Source organism: Sarcophilus harrisii, chromosome 4, assembly GCF_902635505.1.
Source record: "Sarcophilus harrisii chromosome 4, mSarHar1.11, whole genome shotgun sequence".
Taxonomy (NCBI): Eukaryota; Metazoa; Chordata; class Mammalia; order Dasyuromorphia; family Dasyuridae; genus Sarcophilus; species Sarcophilus harrisii.
In genome coordinates, this window is record NC_045429.1 from 261,860,397 (window position 1) to 261,877,317 (window position 16,921).

The 16,921-nt window shown below is 32.0% G+C and overlaps 1 protein-coding gene across 1 annotated transcript; it reads right to left on the bottom strand.

The window, feature by feature from the left end:
- Positions 1-1,183: 1,183 nt before the first annotated feature.
- GLYATL3 (glycine-N-acyltransferase like 3) lies at positions 1,184-16,705 on the bottom strand. The gene is made up of 5 exons (XM_003769142.2): positions 16,606-16,705; positions 12,311-12,418; positions 9,490-9,616; positions 6,736-6,859; positions 1,184-4,136 (listed from the first exon to the last, which is right to left on the bottom strand). The coding sequence occupies exons 1-5, from the start codon at positions 16,681-16,683 to the stop codon at positions 3,722-3,724; spliced, it is 852 nt and encodes a 283-aa protein (XP_003769190.1). The 5' UTR covers positions 16,684-16,705; the 3' UTR covers positions 1,184-3,721.
- Positions 16,706-16,921: the final 216 nt, after the last annotated feature.

The window sequence follows — 16,921 nt, forward strand, 5'->3', positions numbered from 1 at the left end:
AGCAACTACTATAATAGCCATAGTCCCTGGATTGTTCATCATGAGGAGGGATCTGTGCTTAATCATCTGCTCTGTGAGACCTCTATTGGTTCACCTTCCTTTAGGTGATCTTTTCATTTTATTGTTACAGTCATTCTTTGGCCTGATTTTTTTTTTATCAGTTTGTGTGTGTGTGTGTGTGTGTGTGTGTGTGCAAGATATTTTTTTCTTTTTTCCAGTGTATTAGTGGAGGTAGTAGGGAGAGAAAACAAATTCTTGTTAAATTAAAAATAAAAACAAAACAAGAGAAAAAGAGAAGCATCAAGGGTGATGTACAATTACTTTAGATAAGTATTCTCATTCACCTTTGGGAAAGTCACTTAATCTCTCTGGGCCTAATTTTCCTCATCAGTAAGATGAATGAGTTGGACTAAATGGTCTCTAACATTTATTCTAATTCTAAATTCTATTATCTTTTTTTCTTGCTCTCATATATTGTTCCTACATAGGTTCTCTTTCTAGAATTATATTTTACCTTTTCACTGTGTTTCCTAAGTGTTTTACTCTTACTATTCTTTTATTTTCTGAGACGAGAGGACCAATGAATACCTTCCAATTGTCCTTCCCTTTTACTTCATTAATCTTAATTCATTTCATAGACTGTGAATTCTATGTTTTAAAATGATTTTTAAAATGCATTAGGGTTTTTAATGAAACAATTCTTTTCAGCAAGCCTTAATTAAGAGTCTCCTAAATGCAACAAATTATGTTACATATCAGTGATAATGAAAGATGACTCTAATACTCAAAGAATTTACATTCCTTTAAAATAAAAGCATTTAATGAACTTAAGTTCAGAAAAGCAAAGATTTGTATTAAATACAGAGATCTACAATTTTTAGGTATGTCTTTTTTAAAATGTCTGATCATTCATATACCTGATCAAAATGGAATGTCCATCTTTTCTAAACTTCCATGCTTTTCAAAGGTTCCTTCTGGTACTGGACTACCTTTCCTACTTGGTACATTCAGATTATCACAACCTTCAGAATTTTGTGAAACTCTGACAGCTTCACAAATTAGCAATGAGGCCCAATATATTATTCTCTATGGTTGGGTCAATCTTATTAGATAGTAATAGTCATTTTATTTGCTTTAAAGCAGAAATAAATACACACAGACAAAATATGAAGTTGTATTTTTATTGTTAAATTCAAGAAACATCTATAAAGCACTTACTCTGTGAAGGCACCCTGGTAAGCACAACTCTTTTCAAGTAAACATACACAAATATCCAAAAACAGTAAGGCAAGGGTAGCAAGATGAGAAAAAAATTAAAGAATCTTACTATGACTGTTAGAAGAACTGGGTACTAGTGTTTTTTTTTTTTTTGTTTGTTTGTTTGTTTTGCTATAAGTATTTGATTTTGAACAATTCATTCAAACTTTCTGGGCCCAATTGCCTAGGGTTATAGGGATTAATTTTTTCTAAGATCATTTGATAATACGAAATGTATTGATTTGATGACTTCTAAAACGTAAAAGTCAGCATGGTACAGTGAAGAGAGAACTGAAAGTATGTTTAGGAAAAGTTGGGTTCAAGTTCAATTTCTGAAACATGCTGGCTTTGTATATCTTTTCCTGCATATACTATGTGACATTGGGCAAATCATTTAACCTTTCAGTGTTCCAGGCATTTTTTAAAGATTAGGTTTCAAAGAAGGTGTTGGCCTGCATTAGTAGAAGGGATTTGTTTTTCCAAGAGTTTTTACATCAATGTAGTCACAAGTCTATTTCCCATCCCTTAAATTATATGGAAGTTGTCTTTATGAATGTTTCATGCTAAGGAATAGAAGCCATACCACAGATATGCATATTATATATTTCTTAATAGAACATTATACACACATAGACTCTCAAATATTTATCCATAAGGAATGCAGTATGGCTTAGTAGAAAGGATGCTAACTTGGAAGGCAGAGAGGCTGGCTTCTTAAGCCATGGATCTTTGTTAAATGAAAAATAAAAAGTTATCCCCCAAAGCCATATAGTCCAACACCTTAATTTTACCAATGAGAAAACTGAAAGAAATTTAAGTGACTTGTCCAATGTTCAAATAAAATAAAATAGATTTGCTCTCAAGTACTCTGACTCTGGAGTCAAAGCTCTTTCTAACTTCCATTCTGCTAATTTTCTACTTATGTGAACTTGAGCAACTCACCTAACTTTTTTGAACCTGTTTTTTTTCCATCTATTAAATGGGAGGGTTGGAATAAATGATTAATAAGATTTTATGGACTCCAAATCTATGAATTCATATCCCGTTTTGTTTAAATGGGACTTAAATCTAGGGAATAGGCTAAAAACCTTAGGATACTAGAGATACTAGCAGAACTATTGAGATATTAAACTTTCAATAAAGTCCCTACCAATTTGTCATTATGAATCTTCTTATTTTTGTTTGTCCCTGGAATAATTAAATTTATTGGATGCCAGTATGTCTTTCCTGACTCCTACTCAAGGGTAAAATATGCAGTCCTATTTACAGTTCCTACTCGATAGCATGGTCATCTTGTGACAATTGTTTTATTTTTATCAGATGGAAGTCTTGAAAAGTTATTAAAAAAAAAACATCCAAAGAGATTCAAGTATTTCATTCTGTCTGCCAAAGCTTTTTCCTATAACATAAAGGTTTCATTTCCTTGTATCTAGGACCAAAGACAGTTACAAACCTTGCCTTAAATGAGAAAGGTTTCTACCTTTAAAGTTAACTAGTGGAGAGATGGGGAAGGCAAGTGGAAGGAAGGAGATAAGTCGTAAAATAACAGAGAGATGTATAGTAATTGGCTTAGAAACAGTAACAGCGACATCCAGTGCTTAGAAGTTAAATAGTATATACTATTCTCTCATCCAAGGAATGTGGATTATGAAAGGGGCGGGAAGTGAAGGGAAAGAAGAGAACAAAGTTTTATTAAGTGATTTCTGTTTGCCAGGCACTGTCTTAACAAAGTGCTAAGTGCTTAAAAAATTTAGCACTTCATCTTTATAATAATCCCCTGAGATAAGTGTTATTATTATCCCTATTTTATTGTTCAGGAAAGCCAGTCAGACAGAATCACACAACTAGTATCTGAGGTTACATCTAAACTCCAATCTTCTTGATTACACACTCAGCACTCTATTTACTGACTCTTAGGAATTAATCCTTAGAGACAAAAAGGTGAGTCCCAATACGATAAAGGAAAAGAGAAAGTAAAGATTAATACTTTCAAAACTGATGGAAAGAAAATTATGGGGATTAATATAGGGAAGCCAAAGTGTTAAAGAATTGAGTTAATAACCTGGATTATACTAAGTGAGCTGTAGCCAAATGTTTATGTGTCAAGTCTTTTATTCTGAGATGTTAGCATTTGTCATGCATGCTAAGAAAGGGCTGCTGACTCCCACATTAGCCCATCCATGAAACTGAAACATGAAATTGCCTGAACTGAATACCAAATAATGGCAGACAAAAATACTTTTTGATAGCTCCTGAACTTTTAATTACTTCCAAAGGGGTCTGGGAAGAATCGAATCATGGTTTCCTAAATCTGATCCTTCATGTTTTATTTTGTTTTTTCCCTGGGACAACATTGGGACTCTCATACTTCCATTTCAATTCCTTCCTCTCTGGTAGGAAAGGAAATATTGCATAGATAGAAAAAGTAGAAAGAATATCAATTCTGCTTTAGGGATATATCTATCTAGACAGATAAAGCTTTAGGTGTGAGGATAAGTCTATGAAAACGGCAAGGTAAAAAACGAGCATTAAGACTTTCAAGAAGACTTAATGATGCTGTGTTATCATCTAGGACATTGCCTTGACTTGGGAATCCTCGGCTTTGGAGTTTCCTGGCCAATGTTACAGCCACCAGCCGGCTATAGCCTTTCCTACGGTGCTCTGGCAAGGTGTAACCATGAATCATTGTGGAAAATTGGTCTGTAAGACCCCAAGAAACTGGTTTTCCATTTTCATCTCGGACACATGCACTAGGAAAGCAGTAGATGAGGTTCGCAAGGTACCGGTGACACTGTTCATTTCCACCCCGGGACCAAGTTCTGTTTAGCAGACCAGCCTCAGCAACACTCAGATAAGACAACTGAGGGGAAGATGTCACTCTAAAGAAATACATGGCATGTTAGATAGAATTCAGTCATAGAATTAGAAATATTTCTGTCTATTTCTTCTTTCAGGCAAATTCATTTTTGGCAAGAGTAGTGTCAAGCTAGTAAAGTACTTAAATGATTTATAAGTAGATTCCATACTTCTCTGTACCATCCCTTTAAGTAATTTTAAAAATTCTGATTACCAGTAAGTTTGTCCTTATGTCTAATTGAAATCCTTTCTTCTTCAACATAATTGTATTTGTTCTTTTTAAAATTAAATTAAATTTATTAAATGAAATAACATCTTATATAGCATAGTACAATAAAAAAAAGATAATTGTACATAAACAGAAAATCTACTACGCACAATTTGCTATTTCCTTCAAACATAAAAGAAACTTAACATGTAAATTTCTTCTTTTTCCTTTTCTACTCCCGCTATCCCATGCTCATCCCATGGCTGCCTTAGAGATGGCTACCATTAGAGACATATATATACTTCTATTTATCAGTTCTTCTCTGGAGTCAAATATAGCCTTTCTTCACATACCATTTGTGGCTAATTTGGGTATTTAGAATTATTTGTTTGCTCAAAGTTGTTCTTAAAACAATATTGCTGTTAGTAATACAAATTAAGAACTACTTACTATGGTATAAATAATAATCCCTTTTAAAGTTTTATTATGTTCTGTCTTTGATACTCAACATATAAACTTTAGCTAGAACTTATATCAGTGGAAAAAGCTCCTATGTCAGGAATACTCTATCCTGATAAAATCAACAAATCTTCCATGGTTACATTTAGTATTTTTGCAAATTCTCTATATCTTATAACATTAAAATAGAGAAATAAAATAGAAGGAAGAGAACTTACACCAAAATGTTATAATAATTAGAATTAAGTGGACTATACCTAAATCCTGGACAAGAAAACTGTCGTGACAGAAGAACTTACAAAAAGAATAATATCAATAAAGTTATCATCTGCCATACTGTACTAGTAATAGACACCATTTAGATAGGGATGTATTTTCTAATTCAAATGTGTCTAGCTGTCCTGTGATTTTTTTAATAGGTTTTTTTCTTATAGGTTCCAGATTGGTAAGCACAAAGTTATCCTAGACAAAAGAATGCCAATTGCCTTGTAAGCAAACACATTCTATAGTTCTCTGTGGCATCCCTTTGGGGAATCTTAAAAACATTTGACTATCAGTTAGTTTCAGTACTGAATTTCCAGCTTTCTTTCTAGTGTTAAAGTTGACTTTATTGGCCAGTTAGCTATTTAATTATGAAACAAGAAAACAATCTAGCCTTTGGCTTAATTTTAAAGTCTTTGGCTTTAATTCCTTCTTCAAAATTATAACCAAAAGAGACCAGAAGACATGAATTCAAATAATCTCAAAGTTGCCAATGATGATATGATAAACTACAGAAAATGTTCTGTAATTGTAAAATGTTATAAGATCAATTGGTCATCCAGGTAGCAGTAGTTAAGTGGGATGCCATATCCCAGTTTTTGTTTCTTTTGCTTACTGAGCAGAACACCAAACAATTAATGAATGAGGGGGATCACTGGGCTTGTTACCAATGTTAGCTGGTCTAACTCTTTTCTCAGAAAACTTTACTTCCCAAATCAATGTTTAGTGTAAGAAAAAAACAAGATTTTGATGAATAGGCCTTAGTGATTATTGTTCCATAATGATAATATTGATAATACTATAGTCTGCTTAATTGAAATAAAAAAGATAAGAATTAGATAATGATTATAATGAGCACTACTCATATTTACAATTTAATTTTGATTTATAATTTTGTCTAAGTTATTGTTATACTAATGTCCAGAGCTGCTACCAGCATTTTTCATGCTTGGCAAGATTCAAAAAATACACTCTGGAAAGCAACATGAAATATACCCTCAAATCCAACTTTTTAAAAAGACAAATTGAGTGGAAGTTTTGCTGAGTGGAATTGGGGTAGGATAGGAACTTATCTGAGATATAGCAGCCTCAGGAAGGACACATCTGGCAGCATTCTATTTAAACCAATTATTCTTCTTTATTTGTTTCTTTTGTTGTTGTTGTTTTGCTGAGGCAATTGGGGTTAAGTGATTTGCCCAGGATTACATAGCTAGGAAATATTAAGTGTCTGAGATCAAATTTGAACTCAGGTCCTCCTGACTTCAGGGCTGGTGCTCTATCCACTACACCACCTAGCTGCTCCTAAACCAATTATTCTTGCTAAATAAATGCTAACTTTCTTTAGTTGACTTACAATTTCTAAACTGGGTAAGGAGAATACAAATGTGATTTGAAGCTCACCACAGACAATGTCAAAATCTATTCAGACTTACTATCTAGAGAAAAATGAAGATCTTTATTCTATACTTTGTGTGTATGTGTGGGTGTGTGGGGAAGGAATGCAATAGCCTTACTTTATTGACTTCTACTTCACTACTCCAAAAAACCCTCAAAATTACATTTCAGTTCTAAGACCAATTTTAGTGCCAAATCATTAATTATTCCTGATGAAAAGTTTGGATGTGTTGATACCTACTGAATATATATTCTTAATGCTAATCCTTCTCTAAACAAAGAAAATTGACTTAACCTACCGGGAATTGGCATCTGGCATAGGGACAGGAGAAAATTCGACTGCCTTAAAAGAAGTCAAATTTACATCCAATTGTTTCGAGTTTGCAACAGCCTTGGAAATTTCATATATCCCATCCTGGAGTCCTATGAAGATTTTTTAAAGATAATGAAAATGAGTATTTTATTTGAGAAATAAAAGGCAACTGTTCATTCATCATAGAATTTTTATAATAATTAGAGCACACACTAAATAATTTAGCAACATGCAGGATAGAAGCAGGAAGAAAACTATCCCCCCAAAAGTATTTACCAGGATTTTGGGTGAGAGTAACTCTTTTCATATCTCAATTATGGCACTTATTAGCTTCATGACCTTATTTAAGCAACTTTATATCTGTTACATTTGCCTGATCTGAAAAAGAAGAAATCCTTGACTTGTAAACTTTAAGATTCCCTCTTGTTCTGCATCTGTGATTCTGTGACTGTAATTTCAAATTCTGGCTCAGTCATCTACTAGGGGAGAAGCCTCAAGTGTCAACTGATTTCTCTGAGGCTTCTCAGGATTTTCTTCACTGGCTAGATGTGAGGAACAAATTAAGTAATGTGTGAAAGCATACATAGTATATAGTAAAATTAGGTAGGAAATATTTTTGCAGAAAAAAGAAATAAAATATATATTCTAATTTCTAATGTGATTGTGTGTGTGTATTATATTCCCACCAGGGGAAGAAGGAGGAGTTACTCAATTATTTTGAAGGAACCTTGAAAGTAAAATGTTTGTGAATCAGTGTCTCAAAGTAATAAGTGAGTTTCTAAAACAAGAAACAGCAGGAATCATGAAAATAATAAAAAGGACAACTATATTCTGCCCTAATCATTTTGCTTTTGTTTTTAATACTGAATCTCCTTATCTCTCACAAGATAGAAAAGCAATCTTTATTCATGGAACAATATTACTATTGATCTACACAGAAACTTTAACCTATTCTGTTTCTGACCTGGGCTGGTTCACACCTCTTTAGGTAGTTTGGCCATTTTTCCTTCTTAAGAGCCCTTCATATTGATGTTGCACTTTTATGTGAATGCCCAATCATCTTTAGCCCTAGTGGTACTCAGAACAGAAAACTGTTTCTCCCCATAGCAGAGATTACAGGTACTTATAACCACATCCAGCTTTAATTTCTTTTTAATTTATAAGTGATTTTTGATGGATGATTAAATAAATTAATTGCATTTTAATCTTATGTTTATTGATATATTTTGCTTCTTTCATTTACAAATATTTCTTTTTCTCCTCCAATAACTAGCAAGCCATATTTTATGAAAAAGGTTTTTGGGGAAAAAAGTCAGGGGGGGCAGTTGGTAAAATCAACAAGTCCATCATATATGGAAGTATATACAATATTCCATATATAATCTCCCACCTATGCAAGGGGAAAAAAAAGACATGCAGTTTTTTTCCCCATTTTTATCCAAGGTCAAACTTAAGCATTGTAATTACTTAACATTCATGGTTTTTCTTCCTTTTACATTTATATTACACATATTCTTGTAGTCAATGTGTATAGTATTTTAATTCTGTTTATCCTACTTTGTATCATTTCATGTGTCCTTTTACTCTTCTTCAAATGCTTCATGTTCATTATTTCTTGAAGTGTAGTCATATTTCTTCATATTTATTTCTGTATAACAATTTGTTTAGTTATTTCCCAAGTCAATGGGTATATACTTCATTTCTATACTTTTGTAACTTTGAAAAGTAATATTACTAATATTTCTGTGTACATGAAACCTTTTTGCTGTCTTTGACCTTTTAAGGATATCTTCCTAGCAATGTAATTTCTAGGATAAAGGGTAAGAACATTTTAGCCATATATGTATCAATCAATCAGACTATCATCTATTATATAAATCTATATATAATCTATCATATATTATCTGTTTTACAATTTACAGAATTTTTGGACCAATTCACAGCTCCATCAACAATTAAATCTGATTATATGTCTCCAAGTAAATCATCTGATTAGGAATTAAGAACAAAAGTAGAGAAGGAAGACATGTTGGTAAATATGAGTTGGGTCAATGTAAATGTAGAGAACCAAAGATTTTTCATAGATTTAATGATTTCTAAAAGCAACTTACAGGACAAATAATTTTAAAATAAACATCATTAAGATTACCATAATTTGTTCTGCCATGTTTGTTTGCCATATATGTTTGTTGAAAGAAGGGAGATTGTGGACCACATAATAAAAGAATTGAAATGTTATTATTCTTTCTAGTTGTTTGCAGAATATAAAATTTCCCTCTACATCAATCTTATTTCAAAATATTGAGAAGGACTACAGTAGGATTATATATAAGATAATGGAAAAGGAATATTACATATATTCATCTTTTGAAAGCACTTCTGGAAATCTGTAAGAGGTATTATAAAAATTAAAACAAATTCCAACAAAAAGAGTCTTCTTTCAATAAGAGTTAAGTCTTCACATCACAAAGAAACATATTTTTTTTCTGAGACAATTGGGGTTAAGTGACTTGCCCAAGGTCACACAGCTAGGAAGTGTTAAGTGTCTGGGGCCAGATTTGAACTCAGGTCCTCTTGACTTCAGGACTGGTTTTCTACCCACTGCACCACCTAGCTTCCCCAAAGAAACATGCTTTTAAAAACCAATATTAATCACCACCAAAATAAAAACAAGCAAACAAAACAAAATAAGAGAGCTATAAATGAAAGTAGGGGGAGTTCATAGCTCTTTTGATTTCACCTTGTATCTGAAAGACTTGCTCCCAGTTGATAACATCAGGCTCCTCTAGAAGCTTATGATAAGCCCTGAAATCCTTATAGAAGACTGCATAGGCATTGGTATAATGGTCCAGGTCATCTGTCTTAGCCTAGGAAGAAGTATATGGTTATGAAATTAAGAAAAACCTATACATGGGAGATCCAAATATTGAAGGTCTGTGTCCTGACCTTCTGCTCAACTACAAATTCTTAAATAGAATGCATCCTTTTATAGCAGTTATTTCCAAAATATATTACAGATTTTTGAAGTGTATAAATGTATGTATTTATAATGGTTACACTCATTTTCCTGAGTTTAAATTTAACTTCAGCTACTTTCTAGCTGTGTAGCTATGGACAAGTTATTTAATTCTGCTTGCCTCATCTGCCTCAGTTCCTCATCTGAAAAAAATTGAGCTGGAGAAGGAAATGGCAAAGCATTTCAGTATTTTTGGTAAGAAAACCTCAAAAAGGATTATAGGAAGTCAGATATTACTGAAAAGCAACTGAACTGAATTCAGATAATTTGTATGTGCATATTTTGACATTTATAAATGTATATGTAGGTGCATATATGCATTGATACAGATATGTTTGTCTCCTTATTCTCATGGAAATTTGCCCTGAAATCATGTGCTATTTTGACTTAAGTCATTACAATTACACGAAATGCCATTATCCATGAAGAAGCAGATGGGTACCTCAACAATGATTCAGACTTAAGTTGATTAAGGATTAAAATGATTCTTCATATCAGAGGATCTAGAAGAGTAGTGCTTCTGTTTCATAGTTAGGCACTAAGATTTTGGTCCCTACCCTCCCATATGCAACCTTGAATATACTGTTCCTAAAGTATTGGTCTTCTTGAAGATTATTCTGTTCTGTATCATCACAACAATATCCATATAAGTGAGGCCTTTATTAATCCTAAACCCCTAAACAAACAATTACTTCTTTCTTTTCTATCATTGGCCTGGGAAAATAGAGTATGTTACTTTTTTTTAATCCTTTAAAAAAAAGAACATAACATCCAAAAGCAGAGAAATGATAGTTCTCTTGTACTTTCTTCTAGCTAGAACATCTAGGCAAAATATTGACAAACTAGAGAACATCCACTGAAAGGTGATCAGGATCACATGGGCCTGAAGATCATACCACATGAGAATTGTTTTAAATTAAAGTTACTAAGGAAGTGTTGTAGCTGTCTTCAAGTATTTGAAGAATTGTCATGTAAAAGAACCATTAAATATAAAAACAATTTTTATTAACAAAATAAAGTTTAACCAAGCTTTGTAGAATAAAAACAAATTGATTGAAAATATTTACTTTTTGCAATGACTATATTTTATGTTAAATATCAAATGCTCAGATCTGAACTGAATATTTAAGTAGGTTTAATTCTGAATGTATTTTATGTTATTTGTATCATCTGTAAAAAAATATGCACTTAGATCATTTGGATTGATGTTTGTGATTTGAGAAAAATCAGATTTTCTCTAATAGCAATAGCAAATATGATAGCATTTAGATTTGTGATGCTTTTTCCTCAAAGTTCAGAATGAGAAAAATGGATAGTAATCACAAAGAGACTAGTTTAAATCTGTTCTACCCTTATTCTGATATATATTTACTGTACCCTGAGCATATTACTTAATTCCTCAGTTTTCTGGATAATTCTCTTAATTTTAAATTTCAGAGAAACTTCCAACTAGAATTGGTAAAATGAGTTTCCTTACCTAGAAATTACCTATACCAATAAAATCTATAGTCCAGGCCCAATTCCCATTTAATTTTATGATCCAGAACTCTAAAATTCCTTTTTCCGATTTTAATAAACTGTCCTTCCACATTTTCTTCTCCCTTATTCCTCTCAAGGCTGTTTCTTTTCATTCTGATCTCTTTGTACTATATCCCTCCCTGTTCTCCCAGTCCATCATTTTTGCTCTGCTCTCCTGGCCCTCCAACTAACTGCAAGCTTTACCCTGTAGTTAACCAATTCAACTACATATACATTGTCCTGTCTCCTTAAATCACTTGCCTGTCTTATTGCCAACCACACTTTGCCAAACTTCAGCTTTGGGTTATCTTTCCCATACTTTATTCTCTGATCCTACTTCTGCCCTTCTGAATATATGTTTGGGAAGAGTCACATAAGTAAAAAGTCCTATATTACTAAACTAATTAGTATATTAATAGTGTAGTTCTAATAACATAGTCATACATTGGATGGGTCAGCTAAGACCTTTTTCCAGGGTATCATATCTGAGGTACTTCCTCCAAGTGAAAATCTTCCTATCCATTGGCCCTAAAGGGTTCTATCTCTTTTATAGAGTGTGTTTTTCTTCAGTTGCTTCTTTTTTTGTGGGTGATGGTTCTGGGATCACAGACCCTGCAAAGTAGAGGATTAATGCTTGACTCTCAGCAGTCATCCAGCCCAATTACTTCTAACTAGAGTAACTATTTCTTAGGTTGCTCTTCCTTTTCTTCCCCACATCATTCCCAACCTCTACATATGACTTTGACCAGGGTCCCATAATTTCTATTTAGAGTTCAGGGTAATAATAGAAGATAACAATTTATTAAAAGTCCAAGAGGCATTAGCTATGTGTTATTTTGTATGATAAACATTTCATTTTAAAGTATGTAAAATTGCCCTGGCTACTGCCTCTGTTCCTTTTCTCCTGGATGAATTCTAATACCTATTCTCCTCCTCCTTCTCCAAAATGCCAGTCATCCCTTATTATTACACTCCTTTTCTCTTTGGTTGACACAATTTTAAACTAAGTTTCGATTCCAATAGATACCTGTTTCTGGCGCCGAGTGATTACAGTTTTAAAGTTTGGCCATGAATCCACTACTACTTCCTTCCGAAAGGGATTTCCACGATTCATGTTCATTACGGCTCCATAAACCTGAGTCAACAAATCCAGAGAAAAAGATAAATAAGAATTCAACCATTAATGACTTGTATGGTAATCTTCACTTCATTTCCTACTGAATGACAGTAATCTTACCACTGAGATAACTAGGAGAAAAATGAAAAGGAAACATTCTCCTGCTTTGTCTGGCTATTTTACTGTATCCATCCCACCCCCAAAAGTTGCCAGATCTGTTCATCCTATGTGTTTCCACCCAAATTTCAGTCAATAGACAAATATTGATTGAACTCCTAGGGTCTAGATATTGAGGATACAAATACAAAAGAACAAAAATAAACAAATAACAACAACCCCCCCAAAAAGCAAACAACAACAAAATGAAGTAGTATCTATCTTCAAGTAATCATATTGTCTGTTATAGGAGTTGTACATATGTAAATATATACAGAATAAATGCAAAATAGTTTAGGATGGACACATAGTTGGGGACAAAGATACAGAAATTGGTGAATATAATATAGGAATGTCAAATACTTTCATGAGAGGCACTTGGTACCTAAGATCTAATGAAAACTGTCCAATACAAATAAATTTTTATTACTCAAGACTTTCAAAAAAAAAAACAACTAAGGTAGGGTATAAGCAGAAAGACCATTATTTTGTGCATATTTGCATCGATTCACTTTACAATTTATGTGGCAGCTAAATGGGCCAGTGGATAAGAGTATGGAACTTGGGGCCAGGAAGACCTGAATTCAAATTCTGCTTCAAACACATACTGGTTGTGTGACTCTGGGCAAATCACTTAAGCTCTGTTTGCCTCTGTTTTCTCTTCTTTTAAGTGGGAATAAATAGTATTCATTTCATGAAGGTTGTTGTAAGGATCAAAGGTGACTAATAAAAGATCTTTTCAAACCTCAAAGCACTATATAAATGCTAGCTATTATTCAGTAACAATTTATATTATATTTTAATACTTTTTTTATAATATATTTGGCTGTAAGATCTTTGGTATTAGGGATTATTTCATTCTTCCTACTTGTAGTCCTAATGCCTAGCATAATACTTGACACATAGTATGCATTTAAGTGTTTATTGAGCAATTCATTCATTTGTGAGACATAAATAAAAATTACATAGGGTATGTAGGTATGCATAAAAAAGTTTATTAATAAGTTTATTAATTTATTGGGATATTGTATATCTATCAGACAAAGTTCTAATGAGAATCCAGTAAAATCATATTTCAAATGACTTAATAATTATAAATAGCTTGGCATATAGTGCCTGGCTATAGTAAGTATTATATATAAACATTAGTTATATAAAGTACTTTACAAACTTTAAAATAGTTTATATATTTGTATATATATATATATAAAATATACATATATTATACATACATGTATATGTTTGCATATTTGTGTGAGATAATATTAGCATTTTCTTTGGGGGAATGTTGAGTAGATAAAAATCTAAATAAAATATTGTATATCAATGAAGGATACAATAAGGATGCATAATATTTTGAGCTTTTATAGGATAAAAGTATAAGATCAAGAATAAACTTATACTTTTGAGACATTTAAAATTCCAAATACTCTAGTAGATACTCTCTTCACTAGTGTAGATCCTCTTTTTTCTGTATCCTCTCACAAAAATTCAATAGTATATTCATCTAAGACACTAGAGGCCTTTCTTTAATTCTTTAAACATTTCATGAGTACCAATGCAACTGTCCATCTCCCCATCTTTTAACATTTACTCTTTCACTGTTCTCAGTTAATTTTCTTTTCAGACATTTCCAATGATATAGCTTATCCAAGGTTTTACTTTATTGCATCAATTAAAGTGTTCTCTTCTCTTGTTCCCTTTACATCCAAGATGTAAACTTCCATTAAGCATTTTTTTGTGAGTTCCATGGCATTGGACACAGATAATTCAGCAGATGATTAACTCAACCTGCTTTTGGTTCCTTGAATAACTTTATTGTGCTCCAGTGAATGTGGCTTTCTGAATTGTGTTGTGTGCCTAGAGAATCAAAGCTTTATTTATGAGGCAGCATAGTACCACACATAGAAAATGGAGCTGAATTCTGACAAGGTTGCCTCTGATACTTGCAAGTATGTGACTTTTAGCAAATCACTTACCCTCTTTAGGACTTGATTTCTATTCTGTAAAATGAGGGGTTCTGACTTGATGAATACTAATGTCCCTTCCAACTCTAAATTTATGAGCTTCTGATCTTTCCTTTCGTTAGTACTCTCATTAAGTCCATTTTATTGAGGAAATCTTCCGAACTTGGAATGATTTTTATTAATAAGCAAGGGGTGTGAATCTACTTTAAATTCATGGAATTCTAATAGACTGGATATGTCATATGTGTCAAATAGAGTAATAAATTATAACTATTCAATAAGTATCACAATGCTAATTTATATTTTACACAATCATAGGATTGCTGAGTAGAAAGAAACTCAAAGAATATTTCCATTAAGTTCTTCCAGAGACAAAATTCCTAAAATACCTTCAACAAGTGGTCATCCAGTCTTTTCCTGAAATTATCCAAATGGTGAAGTATTCTTTACCATTCTGAAAAATTAATCCATTGAATTCTTTGACAGCCCTACTTGTTATTAATTTTTTCTTTATGTGGAGCTAAAAATTTCTTCCTTGTAATTCTTTTCCTTTAGTCTTAGATTTCTGCTATTTAATATAGTTTTCTTTATGTTCTAAATGCTGAATTAAGAGTTATGAAGTTAAAAATGTAACATCTTTCAAAATTCGAGTTTAGATGAAAACAGAGAAAAGTGACTAACCTCAGGATTAGAAGATAAAACTTTAAAGTCTGTAAGGAGTCATGCTTTAGTAATAGTCATTATTTGAACATTAAGTATTCCCTTTTTAGGGAGTGACAAATAAAGAAACTAGAGAACTACAGAGTTATAGAAGCATAATTGTGAATTAATTATATGTAACACGATTCATTAAAAAGTGTATGTAAAAATTAATATACATGTATAACTTGAAAAATTAAATAAGATAATAAAAAGGAATTAATTATAGTTAATTATATAACTATTCAAGTTTCTAATTATAATAATTATTAGTTTTTATTGTTATTCAGTTGTTTCAGTTCAGACTCTTAGTCATCCCATTTGGGTTTTTTTTGGAAAAAATATAGGAGTGGTTTGTCATTTCTTCTTTTACAGATGCAAAAACTGAGTTGTGTTAAATCACTTGCCTAGATTCACACAGCTAGTAAGTGCTTGAGGCTGGATTTGAATACTCATTGAAAAATGAGTATTCCTGAATCCAGACCTGGCACTCTATCTTCTGTACCAGTAAATATTTATATAACCTACAGGTTCCCTGTGATTATCTAAACTTGTCACTTCTAGCAACAAACGTTGTACTTTTAAATTTTTAATATTTTCTCTTAATAAATGTCTTTTTATATTAGTTAATCAGTTAAACATATTGGAATCCTAACAAGAATCTCTGACAAAATGAAGACAGGAGAAATTCTGCTATATGTTTATATGCATATGTGATATTTATTGAGAAACAACATGACATAACATAAATTCAAGAACTACCACTGAAATCTATTAGCTAAGTAACCATGGATAAGTTAATTGAGTTCTCAGTCTTTTAGACTGTCTAAGATTGTAATTTATAAAGTAGAGCTGGCTTGCATTGGTAAAAGTTTTCTCAGTTGGGAGTTGTCTATACTAGTGAGAATATAAGCATAGTCCCTATCCTAAAAGGTGGCTATTTAATCAATATTTATAGAATTTTACTGATTATAATTTTTGGTAGAAATTCATGTATAACTTGGTCAAATGTTTTATATTCTGAATGATAATTCTTAGAATAAATTTGTTTCCTAGGTTATTTTCATCCTGCTGCAATTTTCATCCAAATTGCATGTATGATGCCAAGAAACTTAACAAGCCTTGAAGATTTAAAACTATGTTAACTGTAGCAAATATCAAGCATGCATTTTTAATATCTCTATGTCTCATTTTCTTCATTTGAAAATGAAGCTATCTTTCTTGATTATGTTTATGAAAGTTCAAATATCAAGGAAGAAAGCTTCATTTTCAAATGACTAAATGAGACAGAGATGTTTAAAAACTTAGATATAGTCATATATTCGTATGTTCTCTCAGGAATTTGGTATTACTACTTCTCAAACAAGAAAAGGTATATCATACCTTGAGCGATTCAGGAAAGTTATTCCGCAGCATTTGCTCTAGCATCTGAAGTTTGGTGGAACAATTAAGTAGTATCATCTTCTCCAGAAATCTTAGGAACAACACAGGTTCTAATTAAAAAAAAAAAAACAAAGGTTTACTTTAAACTTTAACTTTAAAAAAGAAACATTATTTTATTTTTCCATATATATATATATATACATATATAAAGATTAATTTTAGCATTCATTTTTATAAATTCCAATTCCCCCCCTCCTCATTCCTCTTCCCCTTTCCTAAAATGTTAAGCAATTTGATATAGACTACATCTGTGCAA